This window comes from Clavelina lepadiformis, chromosome 4 (assembly GCF_947623445.1).
Source record: "Clavelina lepadiformis chromosome 4, kaClaLepa1.1, whole genome shotgun sequence".
NCBI lineage: Eukaryota > Metazoa > Chordata > Ascidiacea > Aplousobranchia > Clavelinidae > Clavelina > Clavelina lepadiformis.
Window position 1 is genome coordinate 6,453,159 of NC_135243.1, and position 18,763 is coordinate 6,471,921.

Consider the following 18,763-nt stretch of genomic DNA (forward strand, 5'->3'; position numbering starts at 1 on the left):
GGATGTGCTTGTGTAAGAATACCAAGGGTGGCCCCATGTGCCCTCATTTCTGTGTTGACGTGTTATTTTGGGTGTTAATAAAGCCTAATTATAAAAAGCCATTCTACATATAATACGGCACACTTGCCTGTTGCATGGTAGAATTTTTATTGCGGTGAGGCATGGATATTTGTAGGCTGATGCAAGACAGACTTTATAACTTTTCTGAGTTCTTAGTAAATATTTTCGAAACAGATATAATCTGTATATAATTTTTTTTATTAATAATTTGTATTTTTTCCAAAGACATCATCTTTTATTAACTTATTAAAAGTAAATTGCGTCCTCGAATAGATTAAAAACTTATAGGTAAGACAGGACATGGCTGGTTAAGACGTTGTTTCATTCGGGCGTAACAATATAGTCGATTAAAGGCACTTGTGACGAGAAATGGATACAAATTTATTTATTCCGGATTAGGTCAACAGCCAATTTATTTCGAATACTTGTCGATAAAGATATTTATTTTTTTTTTAAATTTTTAGAAATCTGAATCTATCTCAACCCTATATCTAAACGTAATTTATCCAGACAATAAGAATAGCATCCTTGTAGTTTAGCCAATTTTATTTAATGCTATATTTCCAATATTAAGTCAAGCTCTTTATTCTAAAATATCACAATAACAGTCAATTTTGGAATTTGGCGACCTTTTGTGTGGTCAGATTATTCCGTTGAGGTTCATTTCACCTTTGGCTAATGTACTGGCAATGTTGACTAATGTATTGGCGACATAAAACAGACGTTAAAAACAAAGTCATCAAATTTGTGGAAAAAAGAGTATAAGGTGCAACTGGACTAAAAAAAGACTATTTTGCAGTTATTTTTATTTTGTTTGTTTTCTCTTTTTCAAGACACCAAATAGGGTGCTCTACAGGTTATTTAAGTCCAGACGAACGTAGGCAAGATTGATCCGATGACATTGTCAAATAAATCAGGTAATCAATATTCGATCGATATTGCGAATACGATCTTACCCCATAAAAACTCCTGTCACCTTGTACAGGGCCATATCAGATCGAGACCTTTGTTTGATCAACATAATGCAAACATCTCTAATCATTCACTCCATATCCACTATAGGAGCTATTTATTAATTACTTAATGACAATATGTGAATAATATCAATAAGCTCATTTACAGGGTGTCATCATGCTCTATATTACGGTGTTATCCACCTAGGGAATATTCTAAATACCAAAATGCAACTAAAGTTGCTAATACGTATATAGCTGTCGTGAGAAGTGTACATTTTATAAACAAACTTGTAGCTGCAGTAACTAATTCAGTGTTTGTGTAACTTTCATGTAGGCAACTCATTAAACAATAAAATGTAAAGCTGTATTGTAACTTGTGCAACTATCGTAATTAATACAAACCATGCATAATTAAATAAGCAAAATAACTCAACTAGTGATAATTGTATCAGGTCATTATTACATCATTACACATTATCATTACATTATTACTACACATTACACCAGCTATTACGAATGCTAAATTTTGATATTTTAGAGTATTGTCCAACACTTTGTCTCAATAACTATAGTTGTAAAATAAGCTTTAAAGGTAGAATTTTTTTTCGATTTAGATTAGACGTAGAATATATTTAAATGGTCACCAACCGGCATATTTGTTTTGCTTTCTATATGCTTCACGAAAAACGAGAAGAGCTCTTATAATGGCTAAATTCCAATAGCCTGAGAATAAAAAAAAATTACCAAAATATACTATAACGCCTTGTTTCTGGTATGCTATAACGTGCCCAAAATAAGACGAACCAAAAAACGTGAACAGGAAACTCAAATAACAACATCGTATTTTCTACGCACGCTTTAAAATTTTTATTCAAAAGATTTGAAACCGAGTTTGTGTTTAAAAAAAGAGGTTTTGTATTATTCCAGGTGAAGTTGAACGGATAAAGACCTCTTTTGGTCCGTGCATACCGATGGCTTCACATGAGAGACATGATGCTCTTCACTCCACCTCGGTGACGTCACAAACCAACATTCTCGGAGAAGGAAGTAAGTCTGGATACCGACTGTACGTATATTTTCACCAGTTCATGCTTGGTTACTTTGAGCGGGAGTTCGGTGATTGAACAGTTTTAATCATTTCAAAATGCGACCATACTCTACAAAAAATTAAAATGAACAATTTTGCTATTGATTTGACTATATACGATCTATTTCTTGTTGTCCGTACCTTAAAGAAGCAACCCGCGTTATCTAAAAGTTTACATTAAAACATTCCATGGTCTTTATCCGCATATTTCTTAACAATTATTTCCGTTTAGACCAGAAGCGACGTCGGAGGGTGAAAGGATTATTAAGAATACCTTTTTTCTTGTCCCAGAAAAACAAAAAGGCACAATCTTCAGCATCACCTACCGGATCAACTAAAAACAAGTTCGGTACGTTTTTATGGCCTGGGCTGTCTGTGACAACTGTTTCTCAGCTAACTAAAAAAAAAAAAATTATATACGCGTTTTACTTACTTTAAATTTTTTATAACAAGTTCAGAATTAGTACAAAGCTTAGCATATTAAATTCCAAACCTGAACTGGTTTAAGAGTCAAATGAGAATCACCACCAACTGCAAGCTATATATAGTGAAATATTTCGGCCAAGAAAGCTAAACCTTGCATAGCTTGAATGAAAAAACAATTTTTTCCGCTTTTACATTATCCCTTCAGCACACTGGTATACGTACATCTCACTATGCTCCTCGATCATTTTCACGTACTACAGTACTATGTACATATTATTTCATATCAAATGTTATTATTGCTTACAACTGTACATTTGTGCTTGGATAACAGTGGCTGTCACACCGCCACCAACACACCGAGCTTACCAACGTAGAATGTCCCGGTTGGACCAGAACGAACCGATAGAGGATGTCTTCTCCGGGATAAAATTTGCGACCATGGAGGAAAATTTTTCCCGCCGTCCGAGTGATGACGACACTCATTCAAATGAAGATGTCATCGAAGACCCTGACGCCATTATTGCGTCACTCTTACAAGAACAGTGCAGCGTGAAGGAAGAGAAAAATTCTTAAGACAATGATATTTTGACCATTGAAATGTTGTCGAAACTGCCCACAACGGCTTAAATAACAGAATACAAACAAGGCTTAGAATAACATAACTGCGACGTTTTGACGAAGCAGTAAACTTAGTCTGTACATATTTTCTCTTGAGTACCTTTGTGTAATACGCTCTCGCCGTTTATAGCGTGATGCACGTGCTGAAAGCGTACAAAGCCGAGCGTGCGCTATTTCACGTGTATAAATGATGTTTGGTTCCAGACGTGTGCGTGGAAACAAACACTGTTACAGTACAAAGAGCAAATTGAGACTGAAATTGTTTAAAAAAAAAAAAAGTTACAAAACACGACACATCCACATAACGCTGTGTTTACACAATTAAAGTTGACGAGGCAGAGATGACGAAGTATAGAATATATCAAAGTGTATCCTGAACAATGCAGAAATAAAGTCAGCGTAGGAATTATACCTAATTTATTGAATTACCAAGTTAAGAATTAAACTAAAACGACTTTGAATAAAATCATATGCTGGCATTGAAATTCGGGTGCGTATGAAGCATTAATGTAATATTATTAATATTGATTTTAAGCATTAATAAATCTCTGTTTGGGTATGCTTTTATTTTGATGATAGTTGTATAACATGTTAAAATCTTTGCTGCCACTATTTCACCGGATAAAATCATGCGTTCGAAGATATTTTTCACAGTTTCCAGTTGACCTTGCTTAAATGTTATAACACAGTAACCTAAATCTTACTTAAATCTACATTTTAATTTAAGTCTAACTCCAATAAAAACTTAAATTGTCAAAATGCGCATCTTAAATAGCCTTTCTTCCAACCTAATCGCCTATCTTTTACAACAGGTTGCATGGCCTACTTAAGGTGTAATGGTCGCCTTCTGAAATCTTGACTCAGCATACTTCACGCGCCAAAGCACGTTCTTTTGTATCGGAAGAGACTCGACGTCTCGGTTTTAAGTTGCTTTCTTTTTTCTCTTTCAAGAACGAAAACAGTTAAAAGAGAACCGGTGCGTCTCTTTCTGATCAAAAACCAATACGTTACGTATTACGTAACATGCTTTCAAATAAAAAGTGAATGACAACATTACGCAACTATTGCCCGTTCACTGGAGTAAAGTTACGTAACAAGAAATTTCTGTACCTCTTTTATAACCACGCAACCACGTTACTTAAATTTGAATTTCATTAGAGTAACATCGCAGAAAATTGTTGTCTATAATACTTTGGTGTATATGAATATCAAAGCGTAATTTGAATTATGGCTGCATATTTTCTGTTGCTTAACTATAAACATAGCTTACTCATACTTGAGATATTGCACAACATTACGTAAATTCATGAAAAAGTCCCCATGGCGAAAAAATGTTATAAAACCTTCCATGCATAAGGTCATCTTTCATTTCGACAGAATACAGCGAAGTGTACAAGTACGTTTTAAGAATAAAGTAACTAACATTAATTTGCAATGAATTCCACAAACTCAGTTGGTCGCCTTGAAAATGTTGTTTGCGATGGAAGGATGGTTAATACGACAAGGGACCCGCCTGGTCAAAGAAGTGTTTATATTTTACCAGGTAAAAGGGCTTACTCATAGTTACTACTGATAGCCACTCACTGATAGTTATACTACCACAGTCACAGCGAATTGGAAATTGAAAAGAGCTATTTTAATCAGGTCGACAGTCACAAGTGTTTGAAATTAATATGTCAAATGCAAGGCAAAGATATTGTTTTGATTATGTTTCAGGAGACCCAGAGCGGGAAACATATAGACTTGCAACCTTCAAAAACTTTCCGAGCAACGTTCAAGTCGATGTGTGTAAGTTGGCTTCAAACGGATTTTACTTCACTGGTTACTTAGATCGTGTAAAGTGTTTCAGGTAACAATTAAACATCAAACGTCTCTTAATTACATTGACTTAGCTGAAACAGGACGCAGTTTATCGGAAGTATTTTATTTTAACTTACAGTTGTGGTCAGTGCGTTGAAGAGTGGAAGAAAGAAGATGACCCTACGTCTTTGAGATGGCATAAAACTAATTGTGACTTTAGATTAGGAAAAGATGAAAGAAACATCCCAATCAGTAAATTTTTAAGCTTTCTCTTTGCCTTAAATTGTTTGAAAATATCTACCACAAATATATCTGCTATTGACCCTATGTACGGTTTGAGCAATTATTATTTTTATATCTAGATTTGATGTACCATCGCCTTGGACTTATGTCAGTCGCGAATAACCAAAACATCGCTGGTTCTATTGAAAATCTTGATATTACAGCACAACAAACATCAACACAAATGAGGATAAGAGAATCCATTAACAGCAATAACATGAACTTATCTACGTCAAATTCAGCAAACCATACAATTGCTGCCGTATCACTATCAGCTACAACTTCCTCAGACTCCACATCGACATCTTATGCTGTTTCTACAACAATGGTCAGCGAAGCCGACCACAGAAATATTATAACTTCACAGAGCAAAAGAAATTTGTTTTCTTGCTTAAACCCGGTGAATCCCCACATGAGGAGCGAGGAATCTCGCGTTCAGACATTCCTGGATCACTCCTCATCGTGGCCTGCTCATAGGATTCGGGCAACTCCAAGACAAATTGCAAACGCAGGAATGTATTACTTGGGTAAGTAAACGCATATAGTGATGCTACAAAGGCCTGAGTACGAGTTACAGTGTTACATAATGTTGCTGCTTGCGATTTTCCATAAAGTCAGGCAAGCAAAAGTTTTGCTTAATAAAATTTCCATTCCTATAATTCAGGTGTAAGAGATCGAGTGAAGTGTTGGTATTGCAACGGAGGATTACAGAATTGGGAAAAAAATGACGATCCGTGGGAAGAACACGCGAAGTGGTTTCCAACGTAATTAAAATTGTCATATAAATTTTGATTGAATTCTTAGAAAATTATCAGAATTTATTTGAACATACTTTGTCGACTGCAATTTAAAATACACACATCTTTTAATTTAATAGATGCGAGTTTATTCTGCAACAAAGAGGAGTTGAGTACGTTCACGGAATTTCATCGCGTTTTCCAAGTTTGAGAAGACCACACATCAGAAATCCGGCAAATATTACGTCATTGAGGGCGGTTGAGTCCGGACCAAGGTGTGTAAAATTAAACATAACTTAATTGCAAAATATAAGTGTTAACGTTATCTCGATCAGTAAGCCTAATTACTTTTCATTTTAGCGTGCAATTAAATTTGTCAATTATCTATTTAATCTACCAGTTGTTTAACAGGATGTGCAGTGAACGACTGGCTTCCACCTCAGCTCCGCCAATCATCGATCCAAGTGAGGAGAGAAGATTGAGGATGCAAAGAATTGATGAGGAGATGTCTTCATCACAGTTGGTAACAGAAGCAAAGTTGATGGGATTTGAAGATAACATGATCAGAGCCGCTTTAAACAAGTAAGTTATCTTTCGTAAAGACTTTACAACTTTAAAAAGAAAACATAAATGAACTTTCCGCTGTTTAGCATTTATGCTATTAATAAGTATCTTAACACTTTTTTATTATTAGATGGAAAATATGTTTGCCATTATTTTATTGAAGATACATTTGCATATACTGTATTTTCAGAAAGTACGAAAGAACTGGAAGGGGGTTTCCCAACTTGGAAGACTTGTTGGAAAAAATCCTCTCAGAGACAAATGAGCAACGGATTACGTCACCTTTACCTAGCTCATCCATCACTCCTGCAACATCCGCCAGCAGTCTAGCGACAACATCCGGACTTCGAGAGATCCGTCGTTTGGAGCAAGAGAGGTTGTGCAAGAAGTGTTGCAAGGAACAAGCGAGCGTTGTGCTCATTCCCTGCGGACATATTGCTTGTTGTGTTGCTTGCGCTGAAAATCTCGAAACTTGTCCAATTTGTAGTTCAAGTGTTCGTGAGAAATTTCGATCTTTTATTGTTTGAACGTTGCCTGAGAAATAGAAATTGTGAAACAAAGAAAACATTTACTAACTTATTTTCAATGTTTGCAAAAACACAATGTTATTTAAAGCAACTATAAATAAGCCTAAAATTATCCAAAATTTAAAAAAAAATCTTTTGATTTATTGCTCCACTAGCAACGTAAAAAATTTATTATTTTAAATGTTGTTAATTTTTTATATTTTTTGCAATCGTCCGGTTTGTTTCATTTGGTCTAGATTTGTTGCATGTACTGCTAATTGCAATAACTTTTCATTTTCTAGTAAAAAGTTTAAGTTTAAAGTTCTAAGTAAAAAGTTTTTGTTTAAGTCATTGGTTATTTTATTGCCTGTGTTTATGAGATTATCTATAATAGCTTTGTTGCGTTTTGAATGTATTAAATGTATTAAGCATATTATATTAAGCGTATCGGCAAATAAAAGTTACAAATTTAGTATTTATAACTTTATTTGGCTACATGCTGTACTTATCGTACAATAGTTTAAACGTTTTGAAATATATACTTTTTTTATTCCCATCTATCTCAATACATCAAATTTTTTGAATTCCCTGCTTGTTTTCTGCGTGTGCCCGGTAGCTGTATGAAGGTATGTGCGGATATGTGCCGGTTGTTATGGCTATTTCCGTAAGCCTGCCCTGTGCGCACTGAGACTCAGTATACACGTATAAAATAAAGAGACACTGATTCAAAGATAGTTGGCGGTGAAAACCGTTTCGGGAATTTCCCTTTCGGTGATTTTTTTCCTGCTTTTTTTTCTGGGTTTGTGACTGCTGAGCAGCTAAGCCTGTTAAGATGACATGCGGACAATGCTGTACCCAAATTACAGTATAACTAAGCATACTTCATCAAAAATTTGGATATCTTAAAACTGACACACTGTAACTGACAACTGTACTAACAAACTCTGATATTTGCTTAAATCATAACATATTTTATATTGCAAATAATTTAAAAGTTTGAATTAAAGGTTCGTGGTGGTTGCAAAATGTTTATTTTACCTCGTTTGAATTGTTTTACTTCAACGAACTAAATCTTGTTTTAATTTCAACTTTTGCTTTAAAATGTTGAAGGAATTTTTAACTAAAATTTTTTTCCAACTGTTACCTTCCTCTGTTGAAGTACATTTGGTGTCAACTAAGTTGGTGTCGTCAAGCTCACACGTTTGACCAGTCTGTATGAGAGACCATAGTAAACGTGTGAGTTGCTTGACACCTCACTCACATCCACATCTCACTGGAGGCCATCTATGGTACACTGTCTTTGCCGCGACGAGCGCGGCGGCTAAAGCGGCAAACCGGCGGCGAATAGGTTAACTCGCGGTGTCTTTGCCGCGGCCTGCGCGGCGGCTAAAGCGGCAAAGTGGCTGACAAGGCAACTGGATTCGCCACCGTCTATCATTATTCGCCGCAAACAAAACTATTCGCCGCCAAACAAAACTAATTCATTACATCAAGAAAGCGAAAGCTAAAGCGAACACAATTCGTACATACTGACCTGAAAATATTAGTGGCCTAATCTTAAATATACGGTTGCGTCGAGCTAATTCCATTTCCAAAAACGTGTCTTGCAAAGTGCTTTTCGTTATACAGGATTACTTTCAAATCAAAATGTTCACCTTAAAGTCGTATATGTGCTGCTGTATAATTCTGAAATTAAAAACTTCGGCATTCCATCATTATAAACATTCCATTGATACACTGTATAGACCTATAGATTCGTTTTCAAAAAAAGAAACAATTTAACCGGTAAATTTCATACATAAAACTACATCGAAACTTCCCAGAAAAAGATTAAGACTAAGATAACTATCGATCTATTATGCTGTTTGAGATATTTTGACATAACCAAACCACAGAAACATATCTTTTAAAATAAAGCCAAACACGTCTCGTAAAATTCCGACCGAGCATGGAAGAGGCATAAAACGACTTAGCAGACAGCTTAGAGGCTTCGTTTAGCCTTAGAAACTTAGGTTGGTGGTCATGCTAACCACATTATAACACAATTAACTGAGTTGTTGCTATCTTGCATGTTCTAAGCCCTAAAGTTTTACCACGTTTTCCGTTAAATGTTCGTAAGCATGTGTTTATTTTGCCTAAACTATAACGCTTAGCGTTGTAACTTTCGCTCCGCACAGCAGTTAATGGCAAAAAATAAACAGTACAATACAACAGAGCGCCAAATAGCGTCAGTGACACAAAACATAATCCGGAGGCGAAAATGGTGGCGGCGAATTAAAACTTAGTTCTTTTCGTCGTAACACGCTTTTTTATCATGGTCAGCGTCAACAACTTAACAGATTAAAACGAATAACAAAAAAATTAGTTTCCGTTTCACCAACTTTTACAGTATACCAACTACCAAGACGAGGATAAATCTATATGTCGAAAGCATATTTCCGCTGATATCTCATAACAAAGGATGGCGCTAGACCGCAAAACCTACGCAATGCGGACAAATTGAAAGATTAACAAGTGCCGAAAAACAAAGAGTTAAAGTGTATTATATGTATAATTGTATATACTATACTATACAACGCTTATCCCCTGACATTCCATGTTTAAAATATTAGCGTTTGTTACCTTTCATTCAAAAAACGTTTAACGCAACTTATGTTTACTCGAAACATTTTATTCATACTTGATCCAAATACATGAGTCACTGCTATGGCATTATTTCTTGTGACGTAATAAAAACTGCCATCTATCTCTTACCTAAGCGATGAATTTGCATTTCTTCCAACTTTTTATGGCAATAACTGCTCAACTATTGCATAATAATTAATACAAGGCCTTACTCCAGTATACTGATTGACAACTACTCTTTGATCTGTGGCCAACTTGTTGTTGGACTTGCCCCCTCACTTTAAACCTTGTCGTTGTCACGCGATGTGATTAACTCGCTTTGGGATCGATCTCGTATTTCTTGCCGGAAAAAATGCCAATATGAAAGGAGGCTTAATTTTATGGTTAATAACAAGCGTGCACAGTGTACCACGGCTTAGGCGGTGCTGTTTATTTGGCGAATTATAAATTTAAATAGGTTTGAAGCTTGTGTGTAAAGTTTTGTGTCTTTGCATGTATGAGTTCAAAAGATATAATCGAAGGCCAGTATGTACTTCTAGAAGACTAAACATACTTTATTTCTAGAAAATTTGTTTTATTCTGTTGTTAATTATGGTCATTGTTTTACAACAATGTAGTCTGTTCCTTTCATACCACTTAATACAGCAACGGTTTTAGTCGCGATAAACAGATAAGAAACCACAAATCAGAACATACGACGAACGAAAAGAAATGAAGACATTTAGAAATAATCTGTTTTTTACTTTCAGAAATGTCCCACAAACTCCTGGGGTAGAATCACGCACCAGCAAGGGTTTACCCGCCCCAGCTAGGGACCTATGCTTTAGAACAACAACAGTTTTGCATGAATCATCAGCAAGGATAGTCACGCGATATGATACTTGTGATAAATTCGCTTCAGGAAATCTCTATTTTCCGTGCCAGAAAAGAAATATTAACGCAGAGGTGATCTAACACACCGCAGGAGCCTTACAAACCCTAGTAAGAGAATCCCGAATTTACACAGGTAAAAGGCTTTTATTGACATGTAATGTCGGAAAAATCTTTTTAAAAATACGCGATAATCTATCGCGTGCCGCTTTGAAAATGGTATCGTAATTACCACCAAAAAAAAGATAATCAAGGGGCGCATGACTTTGCGGTAAACTGTACGACCGGCACGCACAGTATACCACGGCTTAGCCATACAGGCAACGCTGCTTTTGAGGCGGATTATAGAAGCAAATAGGTTTTGAACTTGCGTGTAAAGTTATGAGTCGTTGTATTGTTCAAAAATTATATTCAAATGCACAGGTTTAATACAACCTGCCTGAATGGACGGCGCATTTCTTAAAATTTCTCTCCGTTTTAATAAAAAGGTCATCCGGTGAAAACATATCCTGCCTTTTTATTGAAGTATCGAGGTATTTTATCGAACCTTCCACAATAACGTATATAAGACCTCTTCCACATGAAAGAAAGGTATATATAGGTCGCTTAAGTTAATCGCGAGTACGGTATGTAACGTCACTTCAGTCCTAACAAAGCTTCTCACGTTTTTTATTTTGTCCAATCAGGCTCGGTTACATTATTTGCGAGCACACTATTTGACGTCGCATCAGTCGTAAAAAATCTTCTCTCGGTATGTACTTTGTCCGATCACGCTCGGTCGCTCGGTACTGTGACGTAGCAATAGTCTATAAAAAGCATTATTACTAAATGTAACGTCCATTCAGGCCGGTTGTATTATTCGTCATAATGTAAGGTCGCATCAGCATCAGTTCTTAGAAAGCTTTTCTCGGTGTAAACTTTGTCCAGTCAGGTATATATATCTATATATATCCAAATCCAGTATATATATATATAGGTGTATATTTCTACATCAACTTGTTTTATCCAGAAATTAGGCAAAAGTCCAATTCATTTGCCAGGTATTAAGCTATACTTAAAGAATATACAGGCTAAAGAGGAAATAACGTAATTATGTCAAAACTTTGCAATATTTTACGAAGTGAAAATAAGAAAAGTCCACGTAGATCTTAACAGTTGAAAAACAACTTTGCATGACCTTGTAAATGATAGCGTTAGGTATGTTTCAAATTGTGACATTGTGACAAATTGGCAATATAAAAGAACGTTTTTTACACGTTATATTTAAATCATAAACTTTACTGGCGTTTTTAGAGCAAACCGGGAATAATTCAAACTATATAGTGAGTTGATGGAAAATTTTGTTACAGTTAAACTTCTTATTTTAACATTTAGCTGTTATTTGAGGTTGTGGTGTCTATTGCAACCAAGTAACATGTGAAATGCAGCTGAACTTCAACCAGTAAACAATCGTTTGTATAATCGTAGAATTACAGTAGCACTGGTAAAACAGAAAATTTGATTTGAAGAGAAACGTGTGGCAAGAAATAAATTAGAATTTAAAAGAAGATTTGAGAAAGTTTGTATTGTAGACAAATGCGTATTTCCTGGATGTTTTAATACTTGAACGTTTTGACTACATATAGCGCATACCAAGGTTGCTTCAATATTGTGATAATTGTTCTTACACTTACCCAAGTTTGCTTTCTTGAACAAATATTTGCTTAGAAATAGAAACACAAGGGTCGTTTTTACAATGTTTTAAAATAGAATGTACTACAGTATATGCTTTATTACGTCATATAATACCTAAAATGCACCAAAAGCGGCAGAATAGCGGCACACGCCTGTGACGCCTTACAGGTGGCAGCTTCGCCGCTTGAGAAAAGAAAAGATTTAGGGTCGTAGGAGAATCACCAATAATCCCACCACGGATGTGCGGATGGTTCAACATAACCAACAAACTGCAAACTTTTTTCTTTTTAATTTGTTTCATGTTTTTTTCGCCCTTTTCAGCTGGAAAGCTTGCCATTGACACGGGACATGTAAAGCTTTTTGCTACAAACGTTTGAAAATAAACGAGGGTCTGTTTGCACTGTAGGCTTCAGTTAACTGCAAAACTAATACCTAAGCGTTTTGAACGACTGACGGCGCTTGTTAGCGACAATGTCCAAAGAAAGAATTGACCTATTCACTGTACAGTGCAAAGATTTACTAAGCAAGGTAAACCAAATAAGTTATTGGAGTAGAATATTACAGTGTTTATGACGAACGTGCAACTTTTTTGTAGTCGCTCGTCAGTAGAAACTTACACCGCGTCGCTCGTAGTTTTTTTTGATCAATCGATGCAACGGGAACACACAATTGGCACTTGTCCAGTTCAACCAGAGTTGCATGAGACACATTTTCTCATTGTATAGCGCTAGGTCGAGGTTTTGTTTTAAACGTTTTAACTTTAAATGGCTGTTATGACAATCAAAGGAGCAATTTATTGATTGTAAGCAAAACGCGTTACATGCATTTAGTAGGCTATAGGATATTAAACTGTTACTTTTCTATTAACAGTTTATAAAAGAGAACAAATGTGGAAGTGCCTGTATATGAGAGTAGATGAGCAACAGAAATTGAATTTTTTCTCAGGATTATTTTGTTGTAATTTTTAAGGATACATCAAAAATCAAGTTTCGTGAAATTTTGACTACATTCGTTGCCCACACAACAGAAAACCTGGGGGAGAGAAAAGAACACCATTGACTTCATTGCGAGTTGATTTTGGATCATTTTTTCAAGTCAACAAAGTAGTCACGTGGCAAACCTCACGTCAACCAGTAGCAAAGATGTCACGTGGCAAACCTCTGCAGATAAGGTTACTCGAGGTTTATGACGAACGTGCAGACAACGTCAGCTATGTTGTCAAGAAATACCAAGTTGAAGATGGGAGCATCACTTTCTTTAAGAAACCTCGAGCTTGGGACGACAGAGATGCAAGGTTCACTCCAAATGGATCGCGACGATTTTTCGAAAACAGCAACAACGTCATATATGACGTCATTGAATGTTACGCTGACGGCAAAATCGTAGCGATAAAGACTCCGAAGGCATTTGAGGAGGGCTTCCTAGCGGAAGAAAATTACCATTTGTGAACGTACAGAAAAGTCCAGATGAACTTGAAGCTACCAGACCATGACGAAAAACTTCATGAACTTTCTCGAAGAAATCCGAGTTATACAGACTTTCGTTAGCAAATAAAAAATTTATTTTGTCAAATTATGCCTTTTTTCATACAAACAAAAAATTCAATGACTTTTCGCCCGGATAATTGATTTATAATAACTTTGTTGTCTTCACTGTAGTGGACTTTTTAATTGCACTGTTTAAATGGCATATGTTAACTAAGTATGGACTATTGATCACGTGGCAGTATATTTGCAACGTAAATATTTGAAGTTTGTTTGGAGCTTTACTGTATACTTTCCTCAAAGGCTAAACCACAAGTGCCTTATCGCTACAGGGTCTGTGTTTTGTTTGTACAATTTGAACGTACATTTCATTTTAATAACACAGTTTACTATTTGCTCACAATTAAACCTTCACAAACCAATACTATTCTAAGAAAAAGTAAGACACTTATATTTACTTCAAGTTCTTTATTGGTTGGTATAGTGATAGCGTTTTTAAAGATAAATTTTTAATTGGAAAAGGTTAAATAAAACCTTGATTTACGTGTATGCAAAATCATTCCATAATTTCATAAGCGTTTTTCATTTCAGCGTTTAGCAATAAGGTTTGATTGAGTTCTTCAAAGTTCTAAAATTTTTTTTCATATCGTGCCTGTTTGAAAAATTTCCAAACATATTGTTTGCTTTATACAACGTTATCGTGAATTATTGAACCTTGCTTTCTTGTGTGCTTTCTAGTTGTACGGGGATTGCTCGAAAACTACATCATAATTGCATAACAAAACTAACAAATCAACCAAACATCACAAACAAACATTTTTATTGAAAACAAAATATGTGCGTTGGCGGCTAAAGCGGCAAGTTGACGCCGATATGGACGCCAGACTTGTTCGCCTCCGGCTTACCGCCATTTTCAATTTGAGTGGGCTCCCTGCACAAAATCGCTGTCAATCAAAATTCTGTTATCTATAGACACAAAACGATTGGTTCAATATCATATATGGCAATATTCAAGTTTTTCTAATTATTATAGCTGATTACAAGAGTTACCCAATGGAGAAAAGAGAAGAATCGATCCGCCTCTGCCAAGCACGTGAGATAGAGTTTACGCGCTTGCGATTTTTCAAGGAATAAATCAGCAGTATCGTAATATTTCAAGCACGTTGCCATCAGGTGAACACGTAGTGAAGTGAACCATGGACCAGAGCGTTTCAATGGTCAACTCGAGATATAATCAATGAATAAACTAGAGTCTCGCAAGATTTTACCAACTGATGGCGACGAATCCTCCCAATGTTTCCAATGTGGAAGTAGCAGTTAAATGCTTTAAAAGTAATTGATCAGTGACAATGAGCAATCAAGAAAAACTCCCTGTCGCCTTCTAGGATGATCTTAGAACTGACGAGCGCTTTGCTGTACTTGTATACAATCACGTATATGTAACATAGCCAACACAGTGACCGACTTCTAAATTTACCACAAACAAGCAGTTGATAAATTCGAACCAGTTCTGGAGATTGCATCTCGCAAATTTTAAGATTCGTTACAACGGCGGTATTTCCACCTTCAACCACTGCCAATTAAATCAGTTGTTGTTTAAACATATTAACGCTCCTTATCCATCCTGTTTATTTGGGTCGAAACTGACTTGGCTTCTCACATTTCTTTTGCTTTTTTCTCTTCCCTAAGAAAAGAGAGGCGGTTGGTTAAAAAAGAAAGAAGTGCGTACGAGCATACTTTCAACGATGCACTATCATCCTAACACGTATTCAACAACAACAGCAAACAATAGGTTACTTGATCACACATTACGCAACTCTTGTGAGAATCCATAAAACATATTCATGTACGTTACGGTTCCCAATATTTTATGTCTAAGCCAGAAACTACAATATACAGTATTACGCGCTTTTTGTATGAAGTTGTTTTAATTTTAGTTTTGAATAAAGTAGCATAGACTATTACGTATATGCATGCATTTAGATAACAACGCCTCTTTGGTTATCCTACAGCAAGTTGTTTTCTTGCGTACAATTTTGATAAAGGTGATATGTTCGAAAAATATTGCACAACGCTGCGTAAGGTATCAAAAAAAGAAAAAAGTCCCTTAATTAAAACTGCAAAAAGTCGTATTATAAGCCTCCATTTCGACAGCGTGAAGTCTAGCAAGCATGTAGTACACATAAGCATAAAATACAAAGATTGTATTTTAAGATGAATTTTCCAAAATCAGTCGGTTGCCTTAAAAATGTTGTTTGCGATGGAAGGATGGTTAATACCACAAGGGATCCGCCTGGTCAAAGAAGTGTTTATATTTTACCAGGTTAGATTTTAGCCAGCAATGCCAATAGTCTGGCTGAAATACAAAGAACGTCATGTGAAAAATGCTCTAAAAACGTAAAGTTTTATTTTCAGGAGACCCAGAGCGGGAAACTTACAGACTTGCAACCTTTAAAAACTTTCCGTGCAACGTTCAAGTCGATGAACGAAAGTTGGCTTCAAACGGGTTTTACTTTACTGGTTACAAAGATCGAGTGAAGTGTTTCAGGTAAATGTCAGATCATGAAGCTTCATAAAAAATTTAACTTGCTGAAACACAGGTTTAAGTTAATTAGATAATTTGTGACATTTTCGATTACAGTTGTGGTCAGTGCGTTGAAGAGTGGAAGAAAGAAGATGACCCTACGTCACAGGGATGGCATAAAACTAATTGTGACTTGAAATTAGGAAGAGATGAAAGAAACGTTTCAATCGGTATAATAAGCAAAACTAATTGATTTATACAGAGTATTTTAACCGAAAAGTATTTTCAAACTATGCGCACATTCTTTGATGAGTACAAAGACTAGTATTACAAATTGCTCCAATATAACGGTTTGAAACCATGTTATATACAAACAACGTATTAAGATTGTGTTCATATTTTTATTTCAACTGTTCTCAGATTGAAACACACAATTATTTATCCAGATTGCATGTATCGTCATCTTGGAGTTACGTCTCTCACCAGCAATCGAAACGCCACAAGTTCAAGTGAAACTTCCACTAGACAAGAAAGACAATTGAATCGAAATCCACTAGAAAGCATCATAACTACTGTCATCAGCTCATTCACTGCTGCACCAACAAATTTAACTGTTGCTTCAATACAACAAACAACAACATCAGCAACTTCCTCAGACTCCACATCGACATCTTATGCTATTTCTACAAGTCGGGCCAACGAAGCCGACCATAGGAATTTCATAACTTCACAGAGCAATACAAACTTATTTTCCTGCTTAAATCCGGTGAATCCCCACATGAGGAGCGAGGAATCTCGTGTTCAGACATTCCTGGATCACTCCTCATCGTGGCCTGTTCATAGAATTCGGGCAACTCCAAGACAAATTGCAAACGCAGGAATGTATTACTTGGGTAAGTAAGTATGGTTAAATTTGAAATAAACTAAAAAAATTATTATCATTAACATTAACAGTTTAATTACCATTCCTTTAATTCAAGTGTAAGAGATCGAGTGAAGTGTTGGTATTGCAACGGAGGATTACAGAATTGGTAAAGAGAAGACGATCCATGGGAAGAGCACGCGAAGTGGTTTCCAACGTAAAAGAAGTTATTATCTAAATTTCGATTCGATTCTAAAAACACAAGAATTTTTGTAACATACTTTGTCTGTTGAAATTTAGAAATGCATCGTTTGAACTTGCAGATGCGAGTTTATTCTGCAACAAAGAGGAGTTGATTACGTTCACAGAATTTCATCGCGTTTTCCAAATTTAAGGAGACCCATCATGAGAAATCCGGCACATATTACGTCACCCAGAGCTGTTGTGTCCGGACCAAGGTTTGTAAAATAAGACTTGAATGACATATGAAAACGTTTTCAAAAATTCCCGATCAATGTATAGGCCTATACCATTTAGTAAAGTTTTTAAACAAATTATTCTTTAAAGGTTTAACAGGATGCGTAGTCATCAATTCACTTCCAACTCAGCTCCGCAAATGATTGATCCAAGAGAGGAAGAACGAATGAGGATGCGAAGAATTGATGAAGAGATGTCTTCATCACAGTTGGTGACAGAAGCAAAGTTGATGGGATTTGAAGATAACATGATCAGAGCCGCATTAAACAAGTAAGTTATCTTTCCGAAGAATGTTCCTTAAGGCTAAGAAAGCTTAAAGAATTTATTTGAAATAAGTAAATGTGCTGATGTAGAGGACTTTGAAAAATAATGTTGATCTATTAATATTTTTATACTGTATTTAAAATATATTTGCATATTTCTTTAGAAAATACGAAAGAACCGACAGAGGTTTTCTCAGCTTGGAAGACTTGTTGGAAGGAATCTTGGCAGAGACAAATGCGCAACATCATACAACGTCTTCGTCCAGCTCATCCATCACTCCTGCAACATCCGCCAGCAGTCTTACAACAGTATCCGGACTTCAAGAGATTCGTCGTTTGGAGCAAGAGAGATTGTGCAAGAAGTGTGGCAAGGAACAAGCGAGCGTTGTGCTCATTCCCTGCGGACATATTGCTTGTTGTGTTGCTTGCGCTGAAAATCTCGAAACTTGTCCTATTTGCCGTTCAATTGTTCGTGAGAAATTTCGATCTTTTATTGTTTGAAAACTTAAAAAAAATTTCATAAAAGAAATAAAACATGTTATTAATTCCACATATTTTAGTTTAGGATTGATGATGATAATTTAATATGAAGTAAAATATTGTTAGAAATTTAACCGTATTATTGTTAGAAAAATTGTTAATTGTTTATTTTTTAATTTATTGCAATCTTTAATTTAAGTTGCAGTATTTATTTATTATCTGAAGAGTTTTTTTATTAAGTAAATAATACTATATGCTTTTCGAAATTATATTTCTTTTAAAAATCACGTATTGTATTACTACCTCCTTTACTTTCTGCATATATTCTGGCTATACCTATACACTCTGTTGCATTTCATTTAAACCCGAACTCAATGGTTCTTATTGTATTGTTTACAAATATCATTTTCCAATACTTCTCTTACAGTTGCCAACAACTTTGGTCGTTTTTTTCTATAGTAAGTAATC

General features: G+C 35.6%; 3 protein-coding genes across 3 annotated transcripts; all 3 read left to right on the forward strand.

The window, feature by feature from the left end:
- The first annotated feature begins 890 nt into the window (after window positions 1-890).
- Window positions 891-3,223, forward strand: LOC143453103 (uncharacterized). Its single transcript, XM_076954251.1, has 4 exons — window positions 891-977; window positions 1,944-2,063; window positions 2,336-2,452; window positions 2,861-3,223. Exons 1-4 carry the CDS (start codon window positions 956-958, stop codon window positions 3,100-3,102), a joined length of 501 nt encoding a protein of 166 aa, XP_076810366.1. The 5' UTR covers window positions 891-955; the 3' UTR covers window positions 3,103-3,223.
- Window positions 3,224-4,546: 1,323 nt separating this feature from the next.
- Window positions 4,547-7,106, forward strand: LOC143453102 (baculoviral IAP repeat-containing protein 7-like). Its single transcript, XM_076954250.1, has 8 exons — window positions 4,547-4,690; window positions 4,864-4,996; window positions 5,087-5,199; window positions 5,310-5,756; window positions 5,894-5,993; window positions 6,107-6,241; window positions 6,378-6,548; window positions 6,721-7,106. The coding sequence occupies exons 1-8, from the start codon at window positions 4,582-4,584 to the stop codon at window positions 7,055-7,057; spliced, it is 1,545 nt and encodes a 514-aa protein (XP_076810365.1). The 5' UTR covers window positions 4,547-4,581; the 3' UTR covers window positions 7,058-7,106.
- An 8,771-nt stretch (window positions 7,107-15,877) lies between these two features.
- On the forward strand, window positions 15,878-18,316 carry LOC143452976 (baculoviral IAP repeat-containing protein 2-like). Its single transcript, XM_076954131.1, has 7 exons — window positions 15,878-16,012; window positions 16,105-16,237; window positions 16,331-16,443; window positions 16,660-17,110; window positions 17,399-17,533; window positions 17,643-17,822; window positions 17,980-18,316. Exons 1-7 carry the CDS (start codon window positions 15,904-15,906, stop codon window positions 18,314-18,316), a joined length of 1,458 nt encoding a protein of 485 aa, XP_076810246.1. The 5' UTR covers window positions 15,878-15,903.
- Window positions 18,317-18,763: the final 447 nt, after the last annotated feature.